General features: G+C 49.4%; 3 protein-coding genes across 4 annotated transcripts in view; 2 read left to right on the top strand and 1 right to left on the bottom strand.

Moving 5' to 3' along the window:
* The first annotated feature begins 1,363 nt into the window (after positions 1–1,363).
* Positions 1,364–4,458, top strand: FOXC1 (forkhead box C1). The gene has a single exon (XM_039319710.1). It carries the CDS (start codon positions 1,667–1,669, stop codon positions 3,512–3,514), a length of 1,848 nt encoding a protein of 615 aa, XP_039175644.1. The 5' UTR covers positions 1,364–1,666; the 3' UTR covers positions 3,515–4,458.
* A 3,368-nt stretch (positions 4,459–7,826) lies between these two features.
* On the top strand, positions 7,827–21,625 carry LOC120297247. The gene is made up of 5 exons (XM_039319678.1): positions 7,827–8,022; positions 8,084–14,551; positions 16,407–16,681; positions 17,049–19,384; positions 21,228–21,625. The coding sequence occupies exons 1-2, from the start codon at positions 7,827–7,829 to the stop codon at positions 9,028–9,030; spliced, it is 1,143 nt and encodes a 380-aa protein (XP_039175612.1). The 3' UTR covers positions 9,031–14,551; positions 16,407–16,681; positions 17,049–19,384; positions 21,228–21,625.
* The window catches only part of GMDS (GDP-mannose 4,6-dehydratase), a 273,055-nt gene continuing 270,407 nt past the window's right edge, over positions 20,368–23,015 (bottom strand). For both annotated transcript variants that reach the window (XM_039319712.1, XM_039319713.1), the window contains exons 10-11: positions 21,547–21,615; positions 20,368–20,764 (exon numbers count right to left, since the gene is read on the bottom strand). In XM_039319712.1, coding sequence (XP_039175646.1) covers positions 20,702–20,764; positions 21,547–21,615 — 132 coding nt within the window. In that variant the 3' untranslated portion in view covers positions 20,368–20,701. The remainder of the gene's footprint in view (positions 20,765–21,546; positions 21,616–23,015) is intronic.

Here is a 23,015-nt window from a genome sequence, read left to right as displayed (position 1 = left end):
CATAGCAAAATCTCAGCTTGTTGTTTGGACACCCGCGAAGAGTTAAGGTCCCCGTTTACACGTTTCCTCTTGACGCTTGTCCTTTATGTTGCCACTTTAAACGTCCAAACGATGGGTTAGATCCCCATTTTCCGAACCCTTGCCTTGGGATGGAAAAAAAGGAGGTGCAGTCTGATGAAAAAGCCCTGGAAATCCACCACAGTACTGTGCGCCACGGTTGCGACCGGGTCAAATCGAGATATTCGCCCTCTTCAAACGGGTTGGGCGATTCCTCTCACGTTCAGCACAGCTCTATTCCTTCCCTCTATCATCTGCTACCGCCTTAATCCCCCTCCAGCTCAATCTCTCTTTTCCCCACGAAATCTAACCTTGAGCCTATCGCAAGCTCGGTTAATCTTCTTCAAAGCCTTCCCAATACCTAGTGGTATTAACAGAGATATTACTGTGGTTAAAGCGGCGTTTTATGAGTGACTGGGTGTGCGTGCATGTTTTCATTCCGGACGAGTAGACACTGCCATTTGATCCACCTAACGTCCTGTGCTAGAGAAGCCGTGTATGGGAGGGGGAGATGGATGAGGGGGTCCACCGTGTGTGTGGCCGGTCTCAGAACTGTAATTCACCGGGCAGCAGCGGCGGCGGCGGCGGCAGCTTCCAGCGTACTAGCAGCAACATTTCTCTCCCGACGCCCATTCAGAACTCGCCTCCGCCTTTTCATTGGCTGCGCAGTCCGGGGCAGGGCGGAGCTTCGTGGCCTGGAAAGAAAAGGGGGAGAGGAAAAAAAAAACTCCAGCGAGTGCGTAAAAAAGTCTTTGCCTGGGCGGCGGATGCTCAAAAGTTCAGAAGTTTTTCCCGGTGCCTTCCCGAGCAGATCGCGGCCGGGCGAGGGCGAGGGAAGCCGAGGCGGAGATCGGGGCAGTGCTTCAACCCGCAGGCGTTCGCGAGAAGGTGGATCTTTAAGCTCAGCTTTAGACCAGAAAGGAGGAGGAGAAGGGGAGAACTATCCGGACCGGGCCTCTCCCTCCACATTTTTTCCCCTCTCCTCTCTTCCCCGCTGTTTACTCCGCCTGGCTGGGACAGCGTTTGTCAACCTGTTGGCGAGCTCCGCGGGAAAAACAACTCAAGAAGCGGAGTGTGGGCTCCTGTGAGTGCGCGCGGGCGCGCGTTTCTATTTTTATGCTCGATGGAAGTAACTAACTTTTCTTCTCGGCGGCGGCCGCTTCCGTGGAGTGTCGGCGCCTCGGTTTAAGAAGAACCAGGAGGAGGAGGGGGAAGGGAAGGGAAGGAGATCGAGTCCCCCCCTCTCACCCCTCCTCCTTTCCTCGCTGGCCGTTTTATTTACTGATTATTTTTTTGAGACCATTTTCTTTGTTGCACCCTTGAGCCGAAGAGAGGAGAAAACCGAATAGGATCCAGAGGGGGGGGGGTTGTTGGTTCGCCCCTCTTTTTTTTTTCCTTCTTCTTCTTCTTTTTGGAAAAAAGGAACATCCTGGTCGCCTCTCCTGGTTTATACTTTTTTGGCTCCGGATTTGCGGAGGGGTGGAGGGGGGAAAGCAGAAGAGGCGGCGGCGGGGGAGGAGGAGGCGGCGGCGGAGGCGGCGGCGAAGGAGGAGGCCAGTCTGCTGCTGCTGCTGCTGCTTGGTCCGGCTGGACTGCTGGAAGGGAGGCCATGCAGGCTCGCTATTCGGTCTCCAGCCCTAACTCGCTGGGAGTGGTACCTTACCTCGGCGGCGAGCAGAGCTACTACCGGGCGGCAGCCGGAGGGGGCTACGCGGCCATGCCTGCCCCCATGAGCATGTACTCGACCCACCCAGCAGCTCATGAGCAGTACCCGAGCGGGGGCGGCGGCGGCGGGGGCGGCATAGGCAGGCCGTACGGGCCGTACCCACCGCAGCCACAGCCCAAGGACCTGGTCAAGCCGCCCTACAGCTACATCGCGCTCATCACCATGGCCATCCAGAACGCGCCCGAGAAGAAGATCACGCTGAACGGCATCTACCAGTTCATCATGGAGCGCTTCCCCTTCTACCGGGACAACAAGCAGGGCTGGCAGAACTCCATCCGGCACAACCTCTCGCTCAACGAGTGCTTCGTCAAGGTGCCCCGCGACGACAAGAAGCCCGGCAAGGGCAGCTACTGGACCCTCGATCCGGACTCCTACAACATGTTCGAGAACGGCTCCTTCCTCCGCCGCCGCCGCCGCTTCAAGAAAAAAGACGCCGTTAAGGACAAGGAGGAGAAGGAGCGCCTCCAACTTAAGGAGCCGCCGCCGCCGCCGCCGCCTCGGCACCAGCCGCAAGAGGGAGGCCAGCAGCAGCCGCCGCCGCCGCCTCCCCCCGTCAGGCTTCAGGACATCAAGACGGAGAACGGCTCCGCGTCTCCCCCGCAAGCCCTGTCCCCCTTGGGAGGAGCGCCAGTGCCCAAGATCGAAAGCCCCGAGAGCTCCAGCACCAGCAGCCTCTCCAGCGGGGGAGGCGGCGGCGGCGGAGGAGGCAGCCCGCGCGGTGGCCGAGTGCTGGGCTTGGAGTCCAGCGGAGCAGCCGAGTCCCAATCGCAGAATCAGCACCATCCCCATCATCCGCACCCGCACCAGCACCACCATCATCCGCACCCCCACCACCACGCCGCCCTTCATCATCCCCCGGCGCACCATCATCCCGGCGGGGGAGGGGGAGGCGGCGGCTTCAGCGTGGACAACATAATCATGACTTCCCTGCGCAGCTCGCCGCAAGGCGCCTCCGCCGAGCTCCTGGCTTTGCCGCCGTCCGCCGCCTCTTCCGCAGCCTCCTCGTCCTCCTCCTCGTCCACCGCCTCCACCTCCAGGACAGCCTCTCTGGCCCTGAGCAGCTGCTACTCCCCGGTGGCGGCCGCGGCGCAGAGCTCGCTCTACAGCGCCCCCTGCAGTCAGGGCGTCAACACCACCAACAGCGTGGGAAGCGCGGCCTCGCCAGCGGGCGGCGGCACCAACACGAGCAGCAGTTACCACTGCAACTTGCAGGCCATGAGTCTCTACGCCGCCGCCGCCGCTGCCGCCGCCGCCGCCGGCGGCGGGGGAGGGACGGGGGGCAACGGCGGAGGGGACCGAAGCGGCGGGGGCCATCTGGGGAGCAGCCCCGTCGAGCCGGACCCGCTGCCCGAGTACAGCCTGGCGGCCAGCAGTAGCAGCAGCGCCTCCTCCCTCAGCCTGAGCCCTCCGGAGGGGCACCCGCAAGGCGGCGGCCGCTTGGCCTCTTGGTACCTCAACCAAGCCTCGGCGGTGGGCGAGCTCACGCATTTGGCGCCCGCTTCGGCTGCCGCGGCCACTTCGGCCTCCTCCTCCTCCCCGGCGGGCTACCCGGGCCAGCAGCAGAATTTCCACGCCGTGAGGGAAATGTTCGAGTCCTCCCAGCGGCTGGGCTTGAACAACTCTCCGGGTAATGGCAGCGGCGCGGCCAGCAGCTGCCAAATGGCCTTTCCCGCCAGCCAAACCCTTTATCGCCCTTCAGGCGCCTTCGTCTACGACTGCAGCAAGTTTTGACCGCCGGGAGCGGGAAAGGGAAGGAGGAGGCGGCGGCGGCGGCGGAGGCCGAGTGATAAGAACTCCAACTGGGCCCTCCGGGCCTTCTTTCCCCACCAAACCAAAGGGGGCAAAAAAAACGAAACAAAAAACTATTCAGCAGTGCAAAAGACCGCATTTGCCCAATAAATGATTAAGTCACGGTTTGTTTAAGGACAGTGTTACACCAATAACACGTAAGTTTGTATGCTTCCCCCCCCCACACCCCTTTGAAAACTGCCTTCCCCCCCACCCCACCCGCCCCAGAGAAGCCCCCCGTTTCCATCTGCGCGCTCTCCTGCGCCAGCCTGCTTGGCTGCCTGCCTTGCGCTTGACCCGGCTGGATGCCGACCGAGGAGGCGCATCCCCTCAACGGAGCGCGCAAGGCAGGCCGCGAAACGAGACTGCCCCGTGGCTCCCAACATGGGTGGAAGTTTTGCCACGGACTTCGACGAGGGCCTCGCCACTCTTTCACGAGGCGCAGGGCCGTTTCAAAAAGCAGTAAGAAGTTTTGCCCATTGACTCCTACGCAACGTGGATTGCGCAGTACACGCGTTCTTCTCTCTCTCTCTCTCTTTCTCTCCTTTTCTCTCGCTTTCCCCGAAAGGGCTGTTTTATAACGCAAAGACTTGTTTTAAAGTGTAAATGGAACATAGTAATTTATTTTTAAATCTGTTGTTGGATCGTTTGGACCAAACACTCAAAATGTTTGCCCCTCTCCCATCAGGAAAAAAACACCCAAAAATAACTGACTTTAAAATTACCTGAAACGCTCTTTTTTTCTTTCTTCCATTATATAAGAAAAAGGGGGATTGTATTAATCTTATTTTATCATTTTATCATTTTCCTTTGTGTTGTTGTTGAAGATAACCTTGAAGTTATTGACTTGTTTATTAATAAATTACCATTCAATTGGACCAAGAGCATTAATGTCTGGATATTTAATCCCTCTTTTTAAATTAATTTTTTTAGAATCTGTAAGCCAAAGTCATTAATAGAATCATTATTTTTAGTGTTAAATTAAAACAATAGTTTTGTATTAAAAAAACAACCAAGTAACTGCCTGAAAAGCTTTTGAGTGTTAGCAAATCAGTTTTAATTTATATTATCAATGCTGAACTCATTTATCAGTAAGTAAATCTATTGAGTTCATCTATTTTACATTGATTTCAATGGAATACACTGCCAGATAGACTTTGGGTGAAGTTAAAAGTGATCATAAAAAAATTGCTCTGAATCATCCACTTGCTTGGATAGAAGTATTATTGTTACATTTTTGAGATTTATGTTTATTGTATCTCTAGAATCTAGGAGAAAAATTCACAAAAATCTGAGCAGACAAGCCATCACAATTGACTAACATTAGAACTAAAGGTCAGGAGGCATTTGGCTAATTGAACTTACAGGCACTGCCATATGACGCATAAAGGAAGGCGGCTTTACAGAAGTCATAAAAAGATCCAGAAACAAATAATGGGTGTATGTAAACCTGCTATTTTTAGCAGCATTTTCTGATTTCATGTCTCAGTACTTTTACACAGAACTAAATCCCACTAATTTGTGCAGGACTTTTTCTTCTGAGCAAGCATGTCTAATACTGCACCTTTCAAAATGTACATCATTTTTAATATGTTTCTGTCCCTCTCTCTCTCTCTCTCTCAGTATGTAAAGCATTTTACAGCATGTTTGCCTTTCTAATAGTTATTTGTGCCTTAGCACTCTTTATTGTTTATTCATTTATATGAAACATTCTTAACTAAAAGTGACCCAGATTGGATCCTAAATGTTTATCCCTCCCCCTTTTTTTCCTCCTTTTTGACAAAGGGGCTGCTATTAGGATTGTGTGTGTGTTATTTTTGTTTTAATTTTCAAAATGTAAGTGTGAAAGCACCTGAGCACAGAAGCACCCTAAGGACTTCTAATGTTGTTGTGGTCTTGCCTACCTTTCTAGCCCACCAAAACTAATGCCAAATTAAGCTCTTAAGATTCCATAAGGTCATTACCTGATTCTTAAGGTGGCCCCTGCTTCCTTGCCTTACCAATGGTTTGGATTCCCACCCACCTTTTTTCATAATTTCTCTGCCTTCCCTCCCCCCTTTCTTAAATAGAATAAATTGCCTTGGGGGATGGCTGCAGGAGCATAAGGTTAAGTCTTGCTCACCTTCAGGTCAATTCCTGAATAGAGGAGCTTGAGGGAAGCAAGGAAGTTCTTTTCCATAACAACTAACCAATCAACCAATGCAATCTACCTTTAGGAGAGAGGGACTGGTCTACCGTCAGAGGAGCAGTGAAGAGAAGCTCTATTGCTAAGCCTCTGGTGTAAATTTTCAAGAGAAAGCAACTTCCTATCCCTGATCTAATCTAAGGCAACCAACACTTGGCAGCAATTGTCCTTGGGCTGTTAAGGGCCACAAATAGTAAATAAATTCAGACTAATTTAATTAAGAATTGATCAATCTGCCAGTGCCTCACCTCAGTGGGGTCTTTAAGGAGATAAGAAAGGGGGGCTCAGAAACAGGGTAGGGTTGAATCTATGTTTAGTTGTTTGGATTTTTATTTTTATTCTCACTAAGGAATTAATCACAAGCCATTGCAGTATTGTAGTATTTTTTTTTAAATGTTTCTTTTAAAAAACAATTTGAATTATCAGAAGGGCAATGCACTGAGGCTGTGTGTATTTTGTATCTATTTTGTATCTATTTTGAAGGGAATTGCATTAAGTCACATGGGATTTAATCTCAAAGGAATCAAATGGAAATTTAAATTTAGAATTTATAGAACTTATCCTTGGTTTTGGATAAAGTCTTATTTACTTTTGAAATGTGTTACATTTTAGTTCTTAAATACAATCCAAAGAAAATGGGCTAAAAATTTAAATGGCTTCATCTAAAGATATTGGAATAATTCAAACAAAATAGACCTACTTAAAATTTCAAATGGAAAAAAATAGTTTGGTTTTAACAGGTTCTTGATATTGATTGAGGTCTCTTTTTAAGACTGGGTCCTGCATCTAGTTGAACTGAGTGAAGGATTTCACATATCTGCACGTATCTTTGGTTTCAGCTGGTCTCTAGTAGCATGCTTACCTAGCCTGATTCAGGGAGAGTTGATGGCAGTAGTATACTTTTTGGATGGATTGCTGTATCCTAACTTTTCTCTTGACTGGCTTAAATACCGGTGTTGGAGGCAGGAATCTTTAGGCTTCTTCTAAAAACAATTTTGAATCGAATATCAGTTTTGCATGGTGAATATAGAGTGCTATGTTTACAGAATCTCATAATCTATGCAGGGTCATAAAAATACACATAAAAATACAATGAGCAAAGGAAAGGTTCAGAAAGAACCTTTGAGTGCACTGGGGGTGAGAGAATTAAGTGCAAGCTTGGGTTCATCTCCATAGTAAGAATTTTGTATACTTCAGTTTTAGCCAGTTTGAAGCCCTTGCGTTTGTTGCTGTGCATAGAAGAAGCCCAGGGAAAGAGAGAAGGAAATTGGACTGAAGGGCTGCGGGTGACTATTGCCTTTCCATTCAGTTTCTGTTTTGTTCAAGAGGGGGAGAGAGGGAATGGAGTAGGAAAAATTTCTTATGGAAACTTCATAGGAGTTGCCACTGGTGCTCCTCAAATCCACTCACAGTTCAGCTTTTGGACTTCTGAGGATAAGTACCACCGAAACTCCCTTGGAATATATGGAAGGCATTATTGACCTCACCCAGCTGACCCAGGGATAACAGAAAGGGGCACTATGCTTAAGACCATTTTGTCTCTTGGGTCATGCATTCTTTTGAACCAATGTCCTCTCCCTTCTCTCCCCCCCCCCCACTTTCCTTCATGAGAAAAACCAGAGAGGCAGAGGGGGAGGCTCTCTCGTGAGTGCTCCTTTGCTGATTTAGTGGATTTCCAATGGCACAAGTAACTTCCTGCCTTTCCAGCAGTCACCGCCAACTCTTCTGAGGATTAGATTCCTTGACAAAACAGTAGATTTGGGGACAGGCTGGAGATGCGCCTTGGGGGGGGGAGGGGGGAGAGGAATAGGAGTTCTATTTTATCTGGACTTTCCCTCACAAAGCACCTACAAAAATGCATATGAGTGGGAATGATATTAGGCCAACAAATCTGGGGGGCACTTGGTTAAGAAATGGCTTCAGTGCAGGCACAGAAGGGACACACGGGCCTGGTGTAAATCTCTTTTTTTGTGCCCAGGCTTTCTGGTAGTGGCTGTCCCCAAAATCAGTGCAATTTGCTTCCTCTCGTGGGAAAGCAGTATAGTTCAGGCTGTTTCAAGCGTCCTTGAGATGTTTGATCCCGAGAAGGAAGGAAGGCCTCCAGGCCAGACTACAGGGCGAAGCTTGACTGGGTCTAATCAGATCCCCAGCCTAGGGAGAAAAGGTGCTCCAAAAAAGTCTCTTGGGGCAAAGGCGGCTTCCTTCACACAAGGGCAGCAGCCCCGGACTGACTCCCAGATGGGCTTGCCCGGAAAAGGGCCCAGCAGTAAGGACCACCCCTCTCTTCGCGGGCTGGCAGTCAGGGAGAACTGGGAAGGAGTCTTGAGATCGCGGCTGCTGTCAGGAGAGCGGGAGAGTTAACTCTCCGGCAGCCTCTCCGGCTTCGCCGGCATTGACAAGATCGGGCAAGCCAGCCTTCCACTTGGGTGCGCTTGCAGACGGCAGCCCACCCAGCCCGGCTACTTCCAATAAAAGCGGGCGCGGGGCGCGGGGGGGGGGGAGAGACCCTGACAAGGTCGTTCAGCAACTAGGCCGCTTCTTTCAGTTTCGCCTCTTGATTGCTGTTTATTACTCAGTATTTACTTCTCGGCTGCTCCCCGCCCCCCTCCCCTCTTTTTGTTTTGATGACACACGTGCGAGGAGGGGGAGGAGGGGTGGAGGTCAACCACAGGTGGATCTGCCCCAAGGCTTCTCCCGTGCCCCCCCCCCACCCGCCAGGGCGCAGCAGCGGGAAAAAAAATTAACAACAACAAGAAATCCCTCTTGTGCCCGGGCCGTTGGGGCCCTCCGGGGAGGAGGCGGCGGCCCTGGAACGGAGCTGAGCAAACCTTGGAGACGCAAGGCCGGAGAAGGGAAAGCGGGAAACGGGGGTGTCTTCCAGCCCTGCTCCAACCGTCGCTCTTTAGCGCGGAAACGGCGAGTTTGGCGAGCAACCTCCCAGCGCGGGGTTGCCGCTGAATGCTCGCGCCTTTTGCGCCGGCGGCTCCTGGGGGCACAGCAGACCTGCCTCCCTTCCCCACCGGCTGGCCTCGCGTGGCCCCCGAGGGAAAAGCCAGGGTCGCCCGGTGCCCAGCGCTCGCCTTGGCTCGTAGCCAGCGCCTCGGCGCGACCATCGAGGAGGCTCTCTGGTCGCCAGGCCAGGACCGGCTCCAGCGGGCCCCGGCGGGGAAAGCGGAGGCCGCCGCAGCGGGGAGCGGTGCTGTGCCCAGGGTCGCTTCCCCCGCCGAGGCTGATCTGGTTAAGAGTTGCCGGCTCGTTGGCAGGAGGTAATTAGCCAGATGAGAAAGGCTACTGCCGACCGCTGATTCCCTGACCGCGAGCGGCAAGGTTGAAATCATTTTGCCCGTGCGTGTTTCTTGCTTCGTTTGGTTTTGTGAACCGGGCTTTCTGAGCGAGTCCCGATTGTCGCAGGAGAGCTCTTCGGCGCACGAAGGAAAGGCAAAAGGTACGTTCCCGGGAATGGACTTTCCACGCCTGCCACCCGGTCTGAGACCCCGGGTCAGCGCCTTTGCAATCCAAGGCTCCCAGTAGACGCGAGAGCAAATCGGAATGTAAAACAGATGTTGGCCGAAACCAGCTTCGGAATGTATACCGGTACATCTAGATAAAGGGCAAAAATATGTAGATTTCCCAGCTTTTCTTTGATGCTTGAATACGTTTTACTCGAGAACTAAAACGCGGGAAAGGGCTAGAAAAGCGTGCACACCTGAAATGTTCGCGCCTAGAACGTCCCCTAGCAATGGAGGTGGGGAGCACGGTGCCACTTCAGAGAGTGGATTTATGGCAGTGGTCTTAAAAATATCGCTGTGGTTTGCATTGGGCGATCTGACAGCAGTGTGCACTACAACCCTAGAACTGAGAAGTGACTTTGGAGGGAGTCTACATCAACTTCTTCCCGGTGCAGGTTTTGTGTTACTTTAAAAAAAAAAAGAGGATTAAGATTATGCTATATACATTCTGACCTGCTAATGATGGTCCACTTTCCAGAATCGTTGAAAGTCAGTTGGCATACAAGTTTAAATAATAATATTTATTTAATTATATTTAATAACAACAATAATTCTTTCTCCTTATGTAACAAAAGTGGGAGGAACACCCTCTTCCCCACACCTATATGTTGAGAATGAATTAAAAGAATGGGTTGGGCCATCGTTTTGGAGAAAAAAAAAATAAAAGTATTTTTTCTCATCAATTTCTACCATTGTAAGGGAGGAGGATTCATAATCCTTTCAGAAGGATTATGAATCCTATTTAGTTTGCAATCTTTTAAAGTTAAAATTCTTACATGGGAGCAAACAGTACTGAGACTGTGATCTTTGTCTATATAAACAAGCAATGGGCTGAATTGTACATTCAGACAGAAGTTCAATCTATGTAAAGCAGCGGATTTGATTTGCTCTAAAATCCTGCCTGAATTTTGCAGTTTGTCAAACCCCACATTTTCTGTTAATTGAAAAGGAGGGGGGGAAAGTGTTTTGTAAATAAAAGCTATTTTTGTAAACGAATTTAGAAAAAATAAGTCTACTGGAAGTCAACAGTGCCATCCCTGAATAAAAATAATTTTCGATAAGGAATTAAAGGATAAGGAATTTTCGATAAGGAATTAAAAGGAGAACTACTCATCAAATGGGTAAAGCCTAGTTAAATAGTGTTGTTTGGAAACTGACAATAGTGTTGTTTATTGATTAGAATCTAGTGTGGTCAGAATTTGGTGTGGTGTACCATTTAATTATATTTTCTAAAACATATGTTACTGATGGAAAATAGTTTTTCTGTGGGGGAAAAAAACTATTTTTGGATTTCACATGAGAACCTGATAGCATCTCTAGCCCACTCCCAGTATGCACCACCCAGTCTCCAATTCACACATTTCCTCAACTGTAAAAAACTCAAAAGTATTTTCCACTTACTTCTTAGACCATTTTACTGTAATTTTGTCTCTTCAAATTTGAATCTTCGGGTTTAATATAATCTATCCCCAAATAAGAACGTTGCTAAGAAGATCACATCTGACTGAACTCGGGCATCGTTCAAACTGCCAAGGTAATTTTTATTCACAACAATAACTGCACCCGAGAGGTATTCACACACAGGCAAGTGGTGTCTAAAATGGGGATGGAGAACAGTGCCAAGGATAGAAAATCTAGTGTGTGTGAAAGGAAAAAAAAGAAGCCAGAAAGTTTTAGGCTTTCTTCTCCTCCTTCCTCAACATTAAGCCCTAAGGATTTAATTTTATAATCGGCTGATGAGGAAATATCAAAAGATTCCTTGATTTTTCTTGAAGGGGTAAATTTAAAAATTTTGAGTGCAGGTGCTATTCCCGAACACTTTTTCTGTGGCTTTTCTTTCTCTCTCCCTCCTTCTCTCCCTTTAGTTTTTACATTCAACTGCTCAGAGAGTGAGGGCGCAGTTCCATGTTTCAGAGACCCCCAGTGATTCTTCCATAAAGCACTTTGAAAACGTTTCAAATTGGACAAACGTTTGGGGAATCCAGGGGGCAGGGGGAATTTTAAAGGTGTGAGAAGCTGACACCTTCCTGTTTGGCTTTCTAGTGAAATCAAGCAAGAGAAAGGCAGCCTGGCCCCAGGGAGAGCTTGAACGATCTCCACTCAAATGCCTATGGTCACAATCCAATCGGTTCTTCTTTGGCTTAGAGGCCTATCTGATGGGACAGCCTCCCCCCCACTTCACACACCCCCCCCCCGCGCAACACGACCTTACAGGGGCTTACTCTGAATGGCCGTTTAGCCCTCAAATGGGACCAGGAGCCTAATGAGGCTAGGCCACGGGTAGGCAACCTTGGCTCTTTTTATGACTCGTAGACTTCAACTCCCAGAATTCCTGAGCCAGCCATAAAAGAACCAAGGTTGCCGACCCCTAGGCTAGGCCGAGTGCCCTTTCTTTCCACGAGGAGAGGTCCCTGCTTCGCTTCTGGGCCAGGTTTAGGGGGTGCTGGAGACCGACGATTTCTTCCCTGTCCTAACAGCAAGTCAGAAAAAGGACCGGCGCTCGCTCAGAAGCGAGTTTGCCGGAGACCAGACCAGGCCAGGCCAGGATGGCTCCCATCTGCGGCCTATCAGGGAGCGCGAGAGAGACAGGGTTTTCTGGCCATTAATCTCATTTAATGAACCGATAGCTGAAAGTCTCCTGAGGGAGAAGGAACGGTGAAACTTAGGAGGGGGAAAGGGCGCGCCCGGAGACGTGCTTCTGCAGCAACCCCCGTGGCAGGGCCGGAGCGATCGGCCTTGACTCACTTAAGTCAGATTCATAAGTGGCGCAGACGCAGGAGCCCAGCAAGGAGGACTGGGAAGGGGGGGACGGGTAGGCAGGAAGAGGGAAAGGCCGCAAGCAGATAAAAAGCAGAATCTAAGTTTAACCGCATTCAAAGACCGCAGAACCAGATACTGCCAAAGGGAGAAATGCGGGAGGTGGGGAAAGAGAAATGGCGAAGAAGCTTTAACATCCGGGACGCGCGGGTGTCCCTGCCGAAAGGGGATCTATTTCCCAAGAAGTGGATTTAGGGAGCCACACAGTCTCCTGGCTCGCAAGACTGGCGACAAAGGGGAAGTGGGGGCGCTCTTCGCCTCTCCCCAGCCACATTTCAACGTATTCCATAAGTCTCCCCCAAACCTCCTGGCTCTTCCTCCAGAACAAACTTCTGAAGAGGAGTGGGGGAACCCAGGCACGTACACGGGTTTGCGCGTCGTGGAAAAGAAATGCCAAGAATGGGTCTACTTCGACCGAAACCGGTTATTCTCGTCGGTTCCTTCTCGTCGTCTGCGCAGGGAGGTGGCCTCCGCAGCCGCTAGGGAGTCGAAGGGCGCGCAAAGACACCCGGTTGGCAAATCTCTCGGCGTCACCCGAGAAAAATGCCCCAAGAATTCCAGCGAGGATCCCGAGAGGAAGATTGGCCCTCGCGGCCCCTTGCAGAAGAGAAAGCCAGAGGAGAGGAAGGGAATTGGGCGCCTAATGGCCAAGAACCTCCCAGCCTTCTCCCGGGGGGGGGGTCCTGGGAAGCGCCCCTCCTCCCCCCACGTTCAGGGCAGGCAGTCCTTCTCCCCGGCAAAGGTGCAAAACGCAGCCAGACATTAATTGCGAGCTTCGAAAAGCGAAAGCAGCTTATTAGACGTGCTGAGAAGAGCAGCAGCCAACTCGAGTTACCGCTTTCCTATTAAAGAGGGTTTTTATTGGCGAAAATGTTTTGTTATTTTCCTCGCCCCCCTCCCGTTCTCTCCCCCTTCGCGATTGCACTTAGCCCCAACTAGAAGGGAGAGAAGGCAAAAGAACATCGGCCAGCCTAGAAGGTGGCCCTGTCCTGTCTGAAGGCCTGGGCCGCTTCCTTGGCCTGGGGCAGGGGTAGGCAATTTATGACTCATGGACTTCAACTCCCAGAATTCCTTAGCCAGCACAGGGAGTTGAAGTCCATGGGTCATAAAAGAGCCAAGGTTGCCTACCCCTGGCCTGGGGAATTGAAGCCAAACGACGCTCTGAACCAGATCGCCGACAAGCCCGGCTGCTGGGAATAGCAGACTCCTTCGCGTCGTGTGAACCCAAACAGCTGGTTTTAGTGTATGCTAAGGTTATAGTTTGAATCCAGATTTAATAACCAGATGAAGAATGTTGGGGGAGCGTTTAGAAGTCTAAAAAAAAAAAAATTGCTGCATTAGCTGCGTGCCACCAAAGTCATTTCAGAGCAATTCTTTGGAAGGATGAGCCAATTCCAGAATGTAGGTCCGCTGCCCACTAGTTTGGCCACTTGTAGGATGCCCGAAGCTTGCTTCAGGGGGCCCCTTTGGACGTATGTCATCAGACTCTCGCCCTAGTGGCTGCGACGAGACTCACTTCCTAGTTGTAAGTCGGAAAGCTGATGCCACTTCTTTGTCCCAAATGTTCCCAGACGCCTCCCCGCTTCTTTCAAAGCAGGCCTTCCGCCCCCGCTTGGCCCAAGATTTTCGTTTGTGTTTTCTTGGGTTCTTTTTTTTTCTTTTTCCAAGACCCAATAGCTGTTTGCTAGCAGATTGAGTTAGTGGCTACTAACACGGAAAACCGGCTCAGGAAAGGAGAAGGCCCGGAGGCGGCCCCCGAACATCCTTTCAAGCCCAATTGCCGGGACCCCGGACTTCCAGGGAAGCTGAAGACCTCTCCAAGCAAATGCGCGCTTCTTCCTGCTCCCGGTCTTCCTTGGCGCCCTCTCTGTCCCTCTTTCTCTCTCTCTCTCCCTCTCCCTCTGCCCCAAGTCGGCCGCTCTCCTGCGAAAACTTGCTTGTCTGCCGACGGGAGGCTTTTTTTTCCTTGGGTTCTTGCGCCTGCAGAGTTAAGTGGCCAAGGGAGGCCTTTGCAGCCGTTGTGTGGGAGGAGAGAGAGAGAGAGAGAGAGCAAGAAACGCAGGCGAACTAATGTTTTTTTGTCTTCCTTTCTTTGACTGCCAAGCGTCTTTCTTTGGGAATGGAGGATTTCTTCCCTTTCTCGATCCACCGCCCCCCCCCCCCTTTAACAAACAGATTTGTTTCAACTTGGGTGGGCAGAAAGGAGAACCGCTTGTGAGGCCCAGAGCAACCTTTACCTGCTGGAGCCTTTCACCTTTGGCTCCGCGGGAGGCAGATGGGGCGGGCCAAGAGCCGCGCTTGATGTGCGGCCCCTGCCCCCGAAGAAAGCCCGCCGCCCTCATTGCTCTCAACTGCTTTTTTAAATTGGCAGAATTTCTGCCTTTCCCGGTTTCCACCTCCTGCCAGGAAAACCCACTCCTTTGCAGCGATTCAGTCTCCGCGGGGCAGCGAAGTTGCGCCTGCGCTGAAGTAAGCCTGCCTGTGGATCTGGATGGATAAGAAGGGCTGCAAGGTAGCAGAGGATAACGAGCAAAAACCCTCTTTAAAAAAATTCCCATTTTGAGAGATGCGTTTTAAAAGACCCAAAAGCATCCTCAGTGGCACTTTTCTCCCATGGGAACAAAGGGTTGGCTTTGCATCCTCTGTGATTTAGACAATACACAAAGTGGGTCGAAATTACAGCCCTTTATACTCACTAACCCCTAGAATAAATCCCAATAAACAGATCTAGGACCCTAAGTGGCAATCTGAAGAAGTTTTCAGAAATACACAGTGGAAAAGGAGATGCAGGGAAGGCGTTAGCATCCTCCATAGATGTCTGCAGGGAAGGGGTCAAAAAAGTTAAAATGGTGGCTACCATTTTTTTACTTTCATAATTTTGATTGCATGATTTGACTTGACTTTTTTTGTCCCTTTCTTTGCTGGTGCCTCTAAATTCTTGCCTTGAAGATTGCAAATTCTATGCACACTTCCTGTTGATTTCAATGCAATCTACTTTCAGTGGCATGGTTGAGATAAACCTGAGTACATTAAATATTTTAAATGGTGGTGGTATATATTATATGATGATATATTAGATCCAGTGTGGAACATTGAAAACATTGTTTAATTGAGGATTATTCTTTAAATAAAAAAAACTGCCTAAGTTTACCTATTGGGGAATAAGTCTAAAAGTAAATGTATTGACTTGGCTAATCTCATGGAGAATTGCTCTGGAAAGACCAATGAATAAAAGAAGGTTACTTTAGAGAAATCATAAACATCCCTGAGAATTCCAAGTTTGAATGTTAAAACAAACAAACAAAAGCAAAGCCGTAGTCTGCAAAACTGGCTGTCTTCTCTTAGATATTCTGATTTCTGTTTCTGTAGTTTAATTTATTTAGCTAATTAGAAGAGGCGAACAGCAATAAAAGGCTGAAGGGGGCTGTCCTATACACAAACGTTTTAAGCGAGAAAATTCATTTCATTCAAAATGAACTTTCCGCTGCTGCGTTCTAAGCCATTGCTAAACATCATCTTTCTTTCTTTCTTTCTTTCTTTCTTTCTTTCTTTCTTTCTTTCTTTCTTTCTTTCTTTCTTTCTTTCTTTCTTTCTTTCTTTCCTTCCTTTCTTCCTTTCCTTTCCTTTCCTTCCTTCTCTTTCTTTCTTTCTTTCTTTCTTTCTTTCTTTCTTTCTTTCTTTCTTTCTTTCCCTTCCTTCCTTCCTTCCTTCCTTCCTTCTTTCTTTTCTTTTCTTTTCTTTTCTCTTTTTTCTTTCTTGCCGCGAAGGAGCCTCGACCCATGGATCCCCTTTCGCCCTTCCCTTTGCCACTGGCCGCGCGCTGCCCCTCCCATACGGCTGCCGAGGGTCTCCAGCTCGCTCTGGTTTGGCTTTTCCGAGCCAGTCAAAACGCGGCGACGTCGGCCTGTTTGGGGCTTTGTTGTGTCTGGAGACCGGCGACCCGCCCGTTTTAGGAAGCGGGCATTTCTGCCCTCTCGCGAACGTCCCACTCCTGCGCACCCTTTTCACTGCTGCGGAGAAGGTAACGGGCCCCCGTTGCCCCTTCAGCCGGCTTAGTTTTAGCTCACAAGCGCGGGTGAGGTTAAGAGAGGGGCAGGAACCGGGCCCTTTCCGCGGAGCCCGGGGCTGAATCCGGAATCCGGTCAATGATGCCAACTTGGCCCCGAGCGGAATCCGGAGCGAGGGCGTGAGTTCGAGCTGGGGCGAGGGGAGACTCTGGCTCTGCCTTGTCGGGAAACAAGGCAGCCTTGGCAGATTCCTAAAGACAGGCGGGCAAGGCGTTCACTTGGGGAAACTTGATTTCTTTCTCTCTTTTTTTTTCCAGGGTCCTAAGCTCTCCAGTCCTGACCTTTAGAGATGTCTACGACTGCGTTAAAAGTGACCCCCTGCTCTGTCTGCGGGACCGGCTTTCGTTTTGTCTTTCCGACCGACCGGGAGAAAGGAGGCGACCGGCAAGGTTGATCTCATGCTTCCGAAAATCCATCCGTCTCACCCGTCCGTCCCGGGGGCCTCCAGACTCCTTCCTAATCACCTATTAGTTTCAGTTTAGGGGTGAGGGCGAGCGGGCAGGTGTCGAATATCACCCTTTAAAATGATGCGGTAAGTCTCCCGGGTAGCGCTACTAAACCAAGACTTTCTGCAGACAAGGCGGGGAAGTACGAGTAGAGCAGGCCAGCTCTCTCTCTCTCTCTGTGTGTGTGTGTGTGTGTGTGTGTGTGTGTGAGAGAGAGAGTGGTGTGTGTGTGTGAGAGAGAGAGGGAGAGAAGGCCACTTGTGCCTCCCAGTATTTGTCACAACACCGCGCCTCTTTTTCATCATTCTCGAGGATAAAGCAAGGCTGCTCCGTTATTTTGCAACCTCGACTAAACTGAAGCAAACAGCGCCAGGCTTGTTCTTCTGTGGTTGGGGAGGGGGAGTCATAGTAGCAGCCTCTTAGTCTCTCTTCCCCCCCCCCTTTGGTTTCCAGGAATCTTGTAGGGCAGCTGTGCCCCCCCCCTCTTCTGCCCGGGCGCGTCATCTAGATGTGGGAAACTCATTCGCCCCTAGGCTTGCTGCGATTGATGGAAACTGTAGTCCAAGGCGTCAGGAAAGGATGCCCGTCGAGGAATAGGTGCTTCAGGGTTGTCTTCTACAGGAAGCGTCTCCTTGGGGTTTTTTGTTTTTCATTCGCCCCCGCCGCCTTCTGTTACATTTATTGAAAGCCCGGGAGGGGTGGGGTGGGGGTTCCAACCCCGAAAGCAAGAGATCTAACCAGGCCAGCGAAGAGAGGCGCTTGGAGGAGAAGAAGGAAGGCCAGGCGATTGGAGAATCCTGTTGCCAGACAAGGCCTCAGTTCAGATGGGCGGGATGGAAGGCCATTTGGGCATTTTGTGGGACTTCTGGATTGTGCAAGGCAGCCTTCCTCATCCTCCGCCTTTGGAAGAGCGGCCCACAAAAGCACCCGGGGAACAAACTGTTCCTCCGGCGGGCGGGCGGAGCACCCCACCCTGCGGGAAAGAGACCAGCTAATCCCAGCCAGAGCCTCTCCCTTCCCCTCCAACGTTCATTTCGGGGGTTTGCCCTGTCTGGCGGGGTGCGTATCGTTTTGGCACCGGCGGCGGCCGAGTAAACCGAAGATGGAGCCCGTCCCAGCTATGAACCTCCATCTGGCAGCTTCCTGGTCCCGCGGGCGGTGCAAGAGCCTCCGGCACATCCCGTGGGGGGGGGGGAGGGTTGGGCACATCAGACCCGTTAAGACTTTCCTATCGGGGCTGGGAAGGAGCCGGGGACAGCCGAGGGCATCTCGGCCAGCGGCCGGGATGAAGTCCCGGTTTGGATGGGATGAAGGGCGGCTCTTTCTTGTCCTCCACTAAGCTCCGCTTAGAGACAGGGCGCCTCCGCGCCGTTTGGTCGAAGCAAAACCCCACGATGTATCTGGAGAGCGGGTGGGGTGGGGTGGGGAGGGGGAAGGAATAGGCATAACCAGAGCGCTGCAGAGGCCAGTTGCAATGAAGACCTGGCTTGACATTTGCACTTGGAATAGAAAAATATAAGGCGATGGAACCGCGTTTTATGGCAAGCCCTCCTGCCCCCCAAGACGGGCTAGCGCTGCCTGAAGGCGAGGCCCCTTTTTCTGCGCCTGGTTTTCTTAAGAGTTAAGGCGCCGTCGCAGTTAAGCTTCACCTCTCTCGTCAGGCGCAGCAGTTTTACTGGCCGGTCCGACCGCGGCTGGTTTCTTCGCTTCTCCGGCAGCCCCATCTCGCCCAGACTAGGCAACCGGCGCAGGCGGCGTTGACGGCCGGGATTTCAGCCCCGAATCTCCGAGGCGCCGCATCTAGGGCTGCCCCGCGGGTGGTGGCTCCCCCCGCAAACAGAACAGTCCCTTCCTTCTCAGTTTGCTTTATATCGGGAGCGAAATTCGCTTCCTGCGGTCCCCGTTACACGGAGAGGCGGGGTGGCGACTAGGGCGGCTTGCCGTGCAACGCATCTAGATGCCCTGCGCAGCTTAGGCAGAGAGAGAGAGAGGGGGGGAATAGAGGGGGCCTCGCGGACCGTCGGTGCTTCCCCCCCAAAACCCTTCGGCCAGGTCGGCGATCAGGAAGCGGGGAGGGGAGAGGGCTGGCCAAGCGGCAAAGGTGGCTTTTCCGCCGGCCTCCTGCCAGCTGACCCGGTTGGGAACTGCAGGCTTTGAGGTGCCCTGGCGAGGGGTAGCACCGAGCTGACTGGACTTCCAGTCGACCCCCGGGAAGGCGCCGAAGGAACCGAAGAGGCAAGCGGCCCAAAGAGGAGGAGGAAGGGGAAGAGGAGGAGGAAGAGGAAGAGGAAGAAGAGGGAGGAGGAAGAAGAGGAAGAGGAACGGGAAGAAGAGGGAGGAGGAAGAAGAGGAAGAGGAGGAAGATGAAGAAGAGGAGGGGGGAGGAAGAGGAGGAAAGCAGGGCCGCCCAAGCATTTTGACCCCCCCCCGCGGGGGGGAGAAGGGGGGCAAAAGTATCGGGGGTCCCTTTTCTCCGCTTGGGGAATCTGGCCGGATTGCGTCGTCTCTCTGTCTCTTTTCGCTTTTGCAGGGGTCCCTTTGGCGGGCGATCCTGAGGCCGTTAAGCCTTCCTTGCAGGCGAAGACCAACCCGAAAGGCCAGCCGGGTCTGGGACGGGGACACCCCCACCCGCCCTGGCAAGCCCAGAGGGGGCTGCTGCTCGCTCTCGCCTGAGGAGCCAGAGCTCCGGTTCTGCCGGGTCCCCTTCCTTCCTTCCACCTGCGAGACGGGTAGCGAGACGGGGCCTGCCTTGCGGAAACATCTGGTCCCAATTGGGAGCCGCCGCCCCGGTGAGCCCTCCTCGCCCTTCTGGGCAGCAGTCCGGGTCGGCCCCCAAGCCGGGCTGCTCTCCTTCGGCTCGCACGCGGGAAGAGCGGCCCGTCTCCGTCTCGTGTGTGTGTGTGTGTGTGTGTGTACCTTCATTTTCACGCGTTTTGCAACATCTTAATAGGTTTCAGGCTACGTTGGAAATTCACCCGGGCCCGTTTCGCCTTTTGCTTTGCTGTAATACATTCTAGGCTACCAGTGTGAAAGGCGACCTCGACCCCCCCCCTCCCCCCCGTTGGAATTGCGGGCAACTTGAGGATCTAGGGATTGTTAGCTGGAAGACACCACTGGAAAACAAATTTATGGGATTCCCCCTTCTCTTCAATTAGATACATTTGCACCAAAAAGTGAACATTCGTTTTGAACTCTGGATTTCTCTCTCCTTTTTAAGGCCATCCTTAGAGGCTCTAAGCTCCTACGTGGCTAATTATAGCAAGCAGAAACAGAATGGGGTGTATATAGTAATATGTAGATATGCAAGAATTAGGTGCTAATTGCCCTAGCTCTCCCTACCACATACAACTGCAGGAAGGGCAAACTTTTCAGGACGGCAATGGGCTTAGTGGGAGAAATCAAATTCTCTGTTCGTGTTTCTTTGCTCCTTGAAACAAATAACCTCACTGGAACATTCCAAAAATACTACTTTAGAAGTAACACTGAATAAATCACATCCTCTGTAATTCCCCTTTGCACATATAGATGTTTAAACTGTACGTAATCTGTGTAAGGCTCGTGTGTGCGATATATTTTGCGATATATTTTACATCAAACCTCGTTCTGAATGAGTTTATTAATCTGAAGATATCTTCAGAATTTAGTCTGAATATATTGGGAAACAATGAATATATTTCACTATCCCCCCCCCCCCTTTTAGGCTGTATCTGTAAAAGACTTGGGGAGGGGAAATACACAGCATTTATACTTCCCATTCAAAATGGAGAAAGCGTTTATGGAAATATATTTTTTACTATCAAAAGAAAATGTTCTGAAATTACAAGATCAATTCTGATTATATGCTGCAAATTGTCCTCCCTGCTTCAATCTCCCCCTCAGAAAGGAACATAAAAAAAAAAGCATGATTTTCAGGATTCCAATTTGGAAAAAAGAAAAAGGGATCCATTGCAGAAAGCAGAGGGAAATAAAACCGCAGCAACAAATCATCTAAAGTTGAAGCTTAGCATCTCCAGCCCCACCAATGTCTTCTGGATGATTCATCGTTAGGCTTCATCCGGGGAGCTTCAGTTAAATCTGATGGGGCAGGTAGAGAAAGAGGGGCAGATTCAAGCATTGGGGTTGTTTCTCATCAGCTCCACATCTGCTTTCACCATCTCATTCACCAGCTCCTGTGAGAAGGGAAAGAGACATACATAAACAAGTGTTAGACGCTCAGTTCAGACTAAGTTAGAGAAAACGGTCTGACTATTTAGAGTAAACCTATTAAATTTGTGACCTCTTCACCTCCCACAATCACTGTACTTATTTTTTTTTCTCTCCTAATTGGATTGCAAACCCAAGTGCTTTCTGAAACACTGTATTCATAAAGTTCCTAGGATGAGAATTAGAGGTATTATAATTAGGATGCAAGTTCTAGCACTTACTTTATTAAAGGGCAGTAACTAGATTAAGGTCCTTTTATCACCAGACTGGGTAAAAATTTGGACTGTTGGCTGCAAACAACCAAAAATAAATTTAAAAAATTGGACTGATAACTGCAGCCGTGAAATACACATTTGTTTTTCATTTGTTGAATTATACCCTTTCACTTTCCTTTCAGAGCTAAGTTTCTTTTTCTTTTTCTTTTTTTAGGAATACAGCACCAAGTTGTAACATTCAATCTGAAAGATGTATTTGGGAAAATGTAGAACATACATTTTTAACATACAAAAATGTTTATTTCTGTGGTCGGTTACTATCCACTGATTGCTTAGAATAATTAAATTAGTCTCATCACAGTAAAAGTTGAAGAATTACAGGATGCCTTTTCACTTATGTTCTTGAACTGTTCTTTTGTAGGATCACTTTGGTTTTTGTTGAGTTAGATATTTATAAATTAAAAACTGGGGGGGGGTTGTTTCTAAAAGTGGTCTTCAATAAAGTGTTTGGAGAAAAAAAAAACAGAACTTACGTCAAAAGTGACACTGGGTTTCCAATTGAGTTTCTGCTTTGCTTTGGTACAATCGCCTTGTAGAAAATCCTATGGAAAATAAAAAGAAAAAAATAGAATTGTAGGGTAATTTGGGCGGGGGTTTTTTGGTCACTGTTCATAGACCAACTTGAATCTCTCTCTCAGTCTCTGTGTCTCAGAGAGAGAGAGAGAGAGAGAGAGAGAGAGAGAGAGAGAGAGAGAGAGAGAAAGAGAACTAATACTGCATCTTTAGCAAAATGAAAGGAAAGCCTCAGCTAAAGAAAGTCTAATTCCTTTCCAGGTTATGTTGAATGTTGAAATGCAGAATGAGGATTACAAAAAAATTGAGAGAACAGCATTTTGCTCCACTGTTGTAATCAACCACAGATTATTATATAAATTTGCCAAATAAATAAATCTACTAGTGATTCTTACGAAGCCATCTTTCCATGTTTTACAGTACCAACTGAAAGAATTGTTTTGTAATAAATTATTCCACATATTTTTTAAAAAATCTTATTTTAGGTTATCATACATGCCGAAGTTTGGTTTTCACACTACTTAAAATCAATGTGCTTTACTTTGATTTTGTCCTGTTTTAATTACATTTAAGAAACAAATCAAGCAAAAAACCCAAAGCTATGTTTTTCTTCAGATAGATCCACACAATCACCACAGCAAAGTGCTATATTGAGATACAAAAAAAAAAAAACCCTGAATGAATTATTCTGAATTTCATATTCATCACTGACAGTGTTGCTGGGAGTTGGGCATTATAAAACTATAGCATTATCTGTAAATATTAGTAATGACAGAACAAGACACAATGCAGAAAATAGCATAATTAAAATGCTTGAAGTGTTTCATTCATTTTAAATTTATAGGGAAGCATCTGAAAATCTTAACCTCTTTTATAAAAATGCCTAAGGCTGTACATCTGCATGCATATACACAACCCCACCACATGACCATCTTTACTGTAAGCCAATCATACTACTATATTTGCAGACTAATTTTAATAATGGAGAATGGCACATTCCATCTGTTCAACAGCCATAGGTTGCAGCTGACTTTTTGGGCTCAGCAAGAGCTTTTTTTAAAAAAAAAATCTTCACAATATCACTTGCAAATGAAATTGGAAGGATTGCAGTCCCGTGGACTGTATTTTTTAATAAGTAGTTACAGGCAATGAAAAACTAAGTAAATACAGCTCTCTAAAAAAGCATGCGGCTTAAAAATAAAGCTGAGAGCAGAAACTACTCAGCTACATTGTTCAAACTGTTGAGTGAAATAAGATATCTAATTATTCAGCCTCCAGATATAGAGTCTGAACTGGAGAGCCTGCAAACTATTTCTGGGGAAGACTGGAACTCTGTGCCAGATCTTTTTGTTTTCTGAACTATGTAATTCCATGAAAGTCTACTTGGAGAAGCATGATGTGCCTCAATGAGACTTACTCCAAGGTACAA

This window comes from Crotalus tigris, unplaced genomic scaffold (genome assembly GCF_016545835.1).
Source record: "Crotalus tigris isolate CLP2741 ecotype Arizona unplaced genomic scaffold, ASM1654583v1 scf7180000023608.1681014, whole genome shotgun sequence".
Lineage (NCBI taxonomy): Eukaryota > Metazoa > Chordata > Lepidosauria > Squamata > Viperidae > Crotalus > Crotalus tigris.
This window is presented reverse-complemented; position numbering and strand designations above follow the sequence as displayed.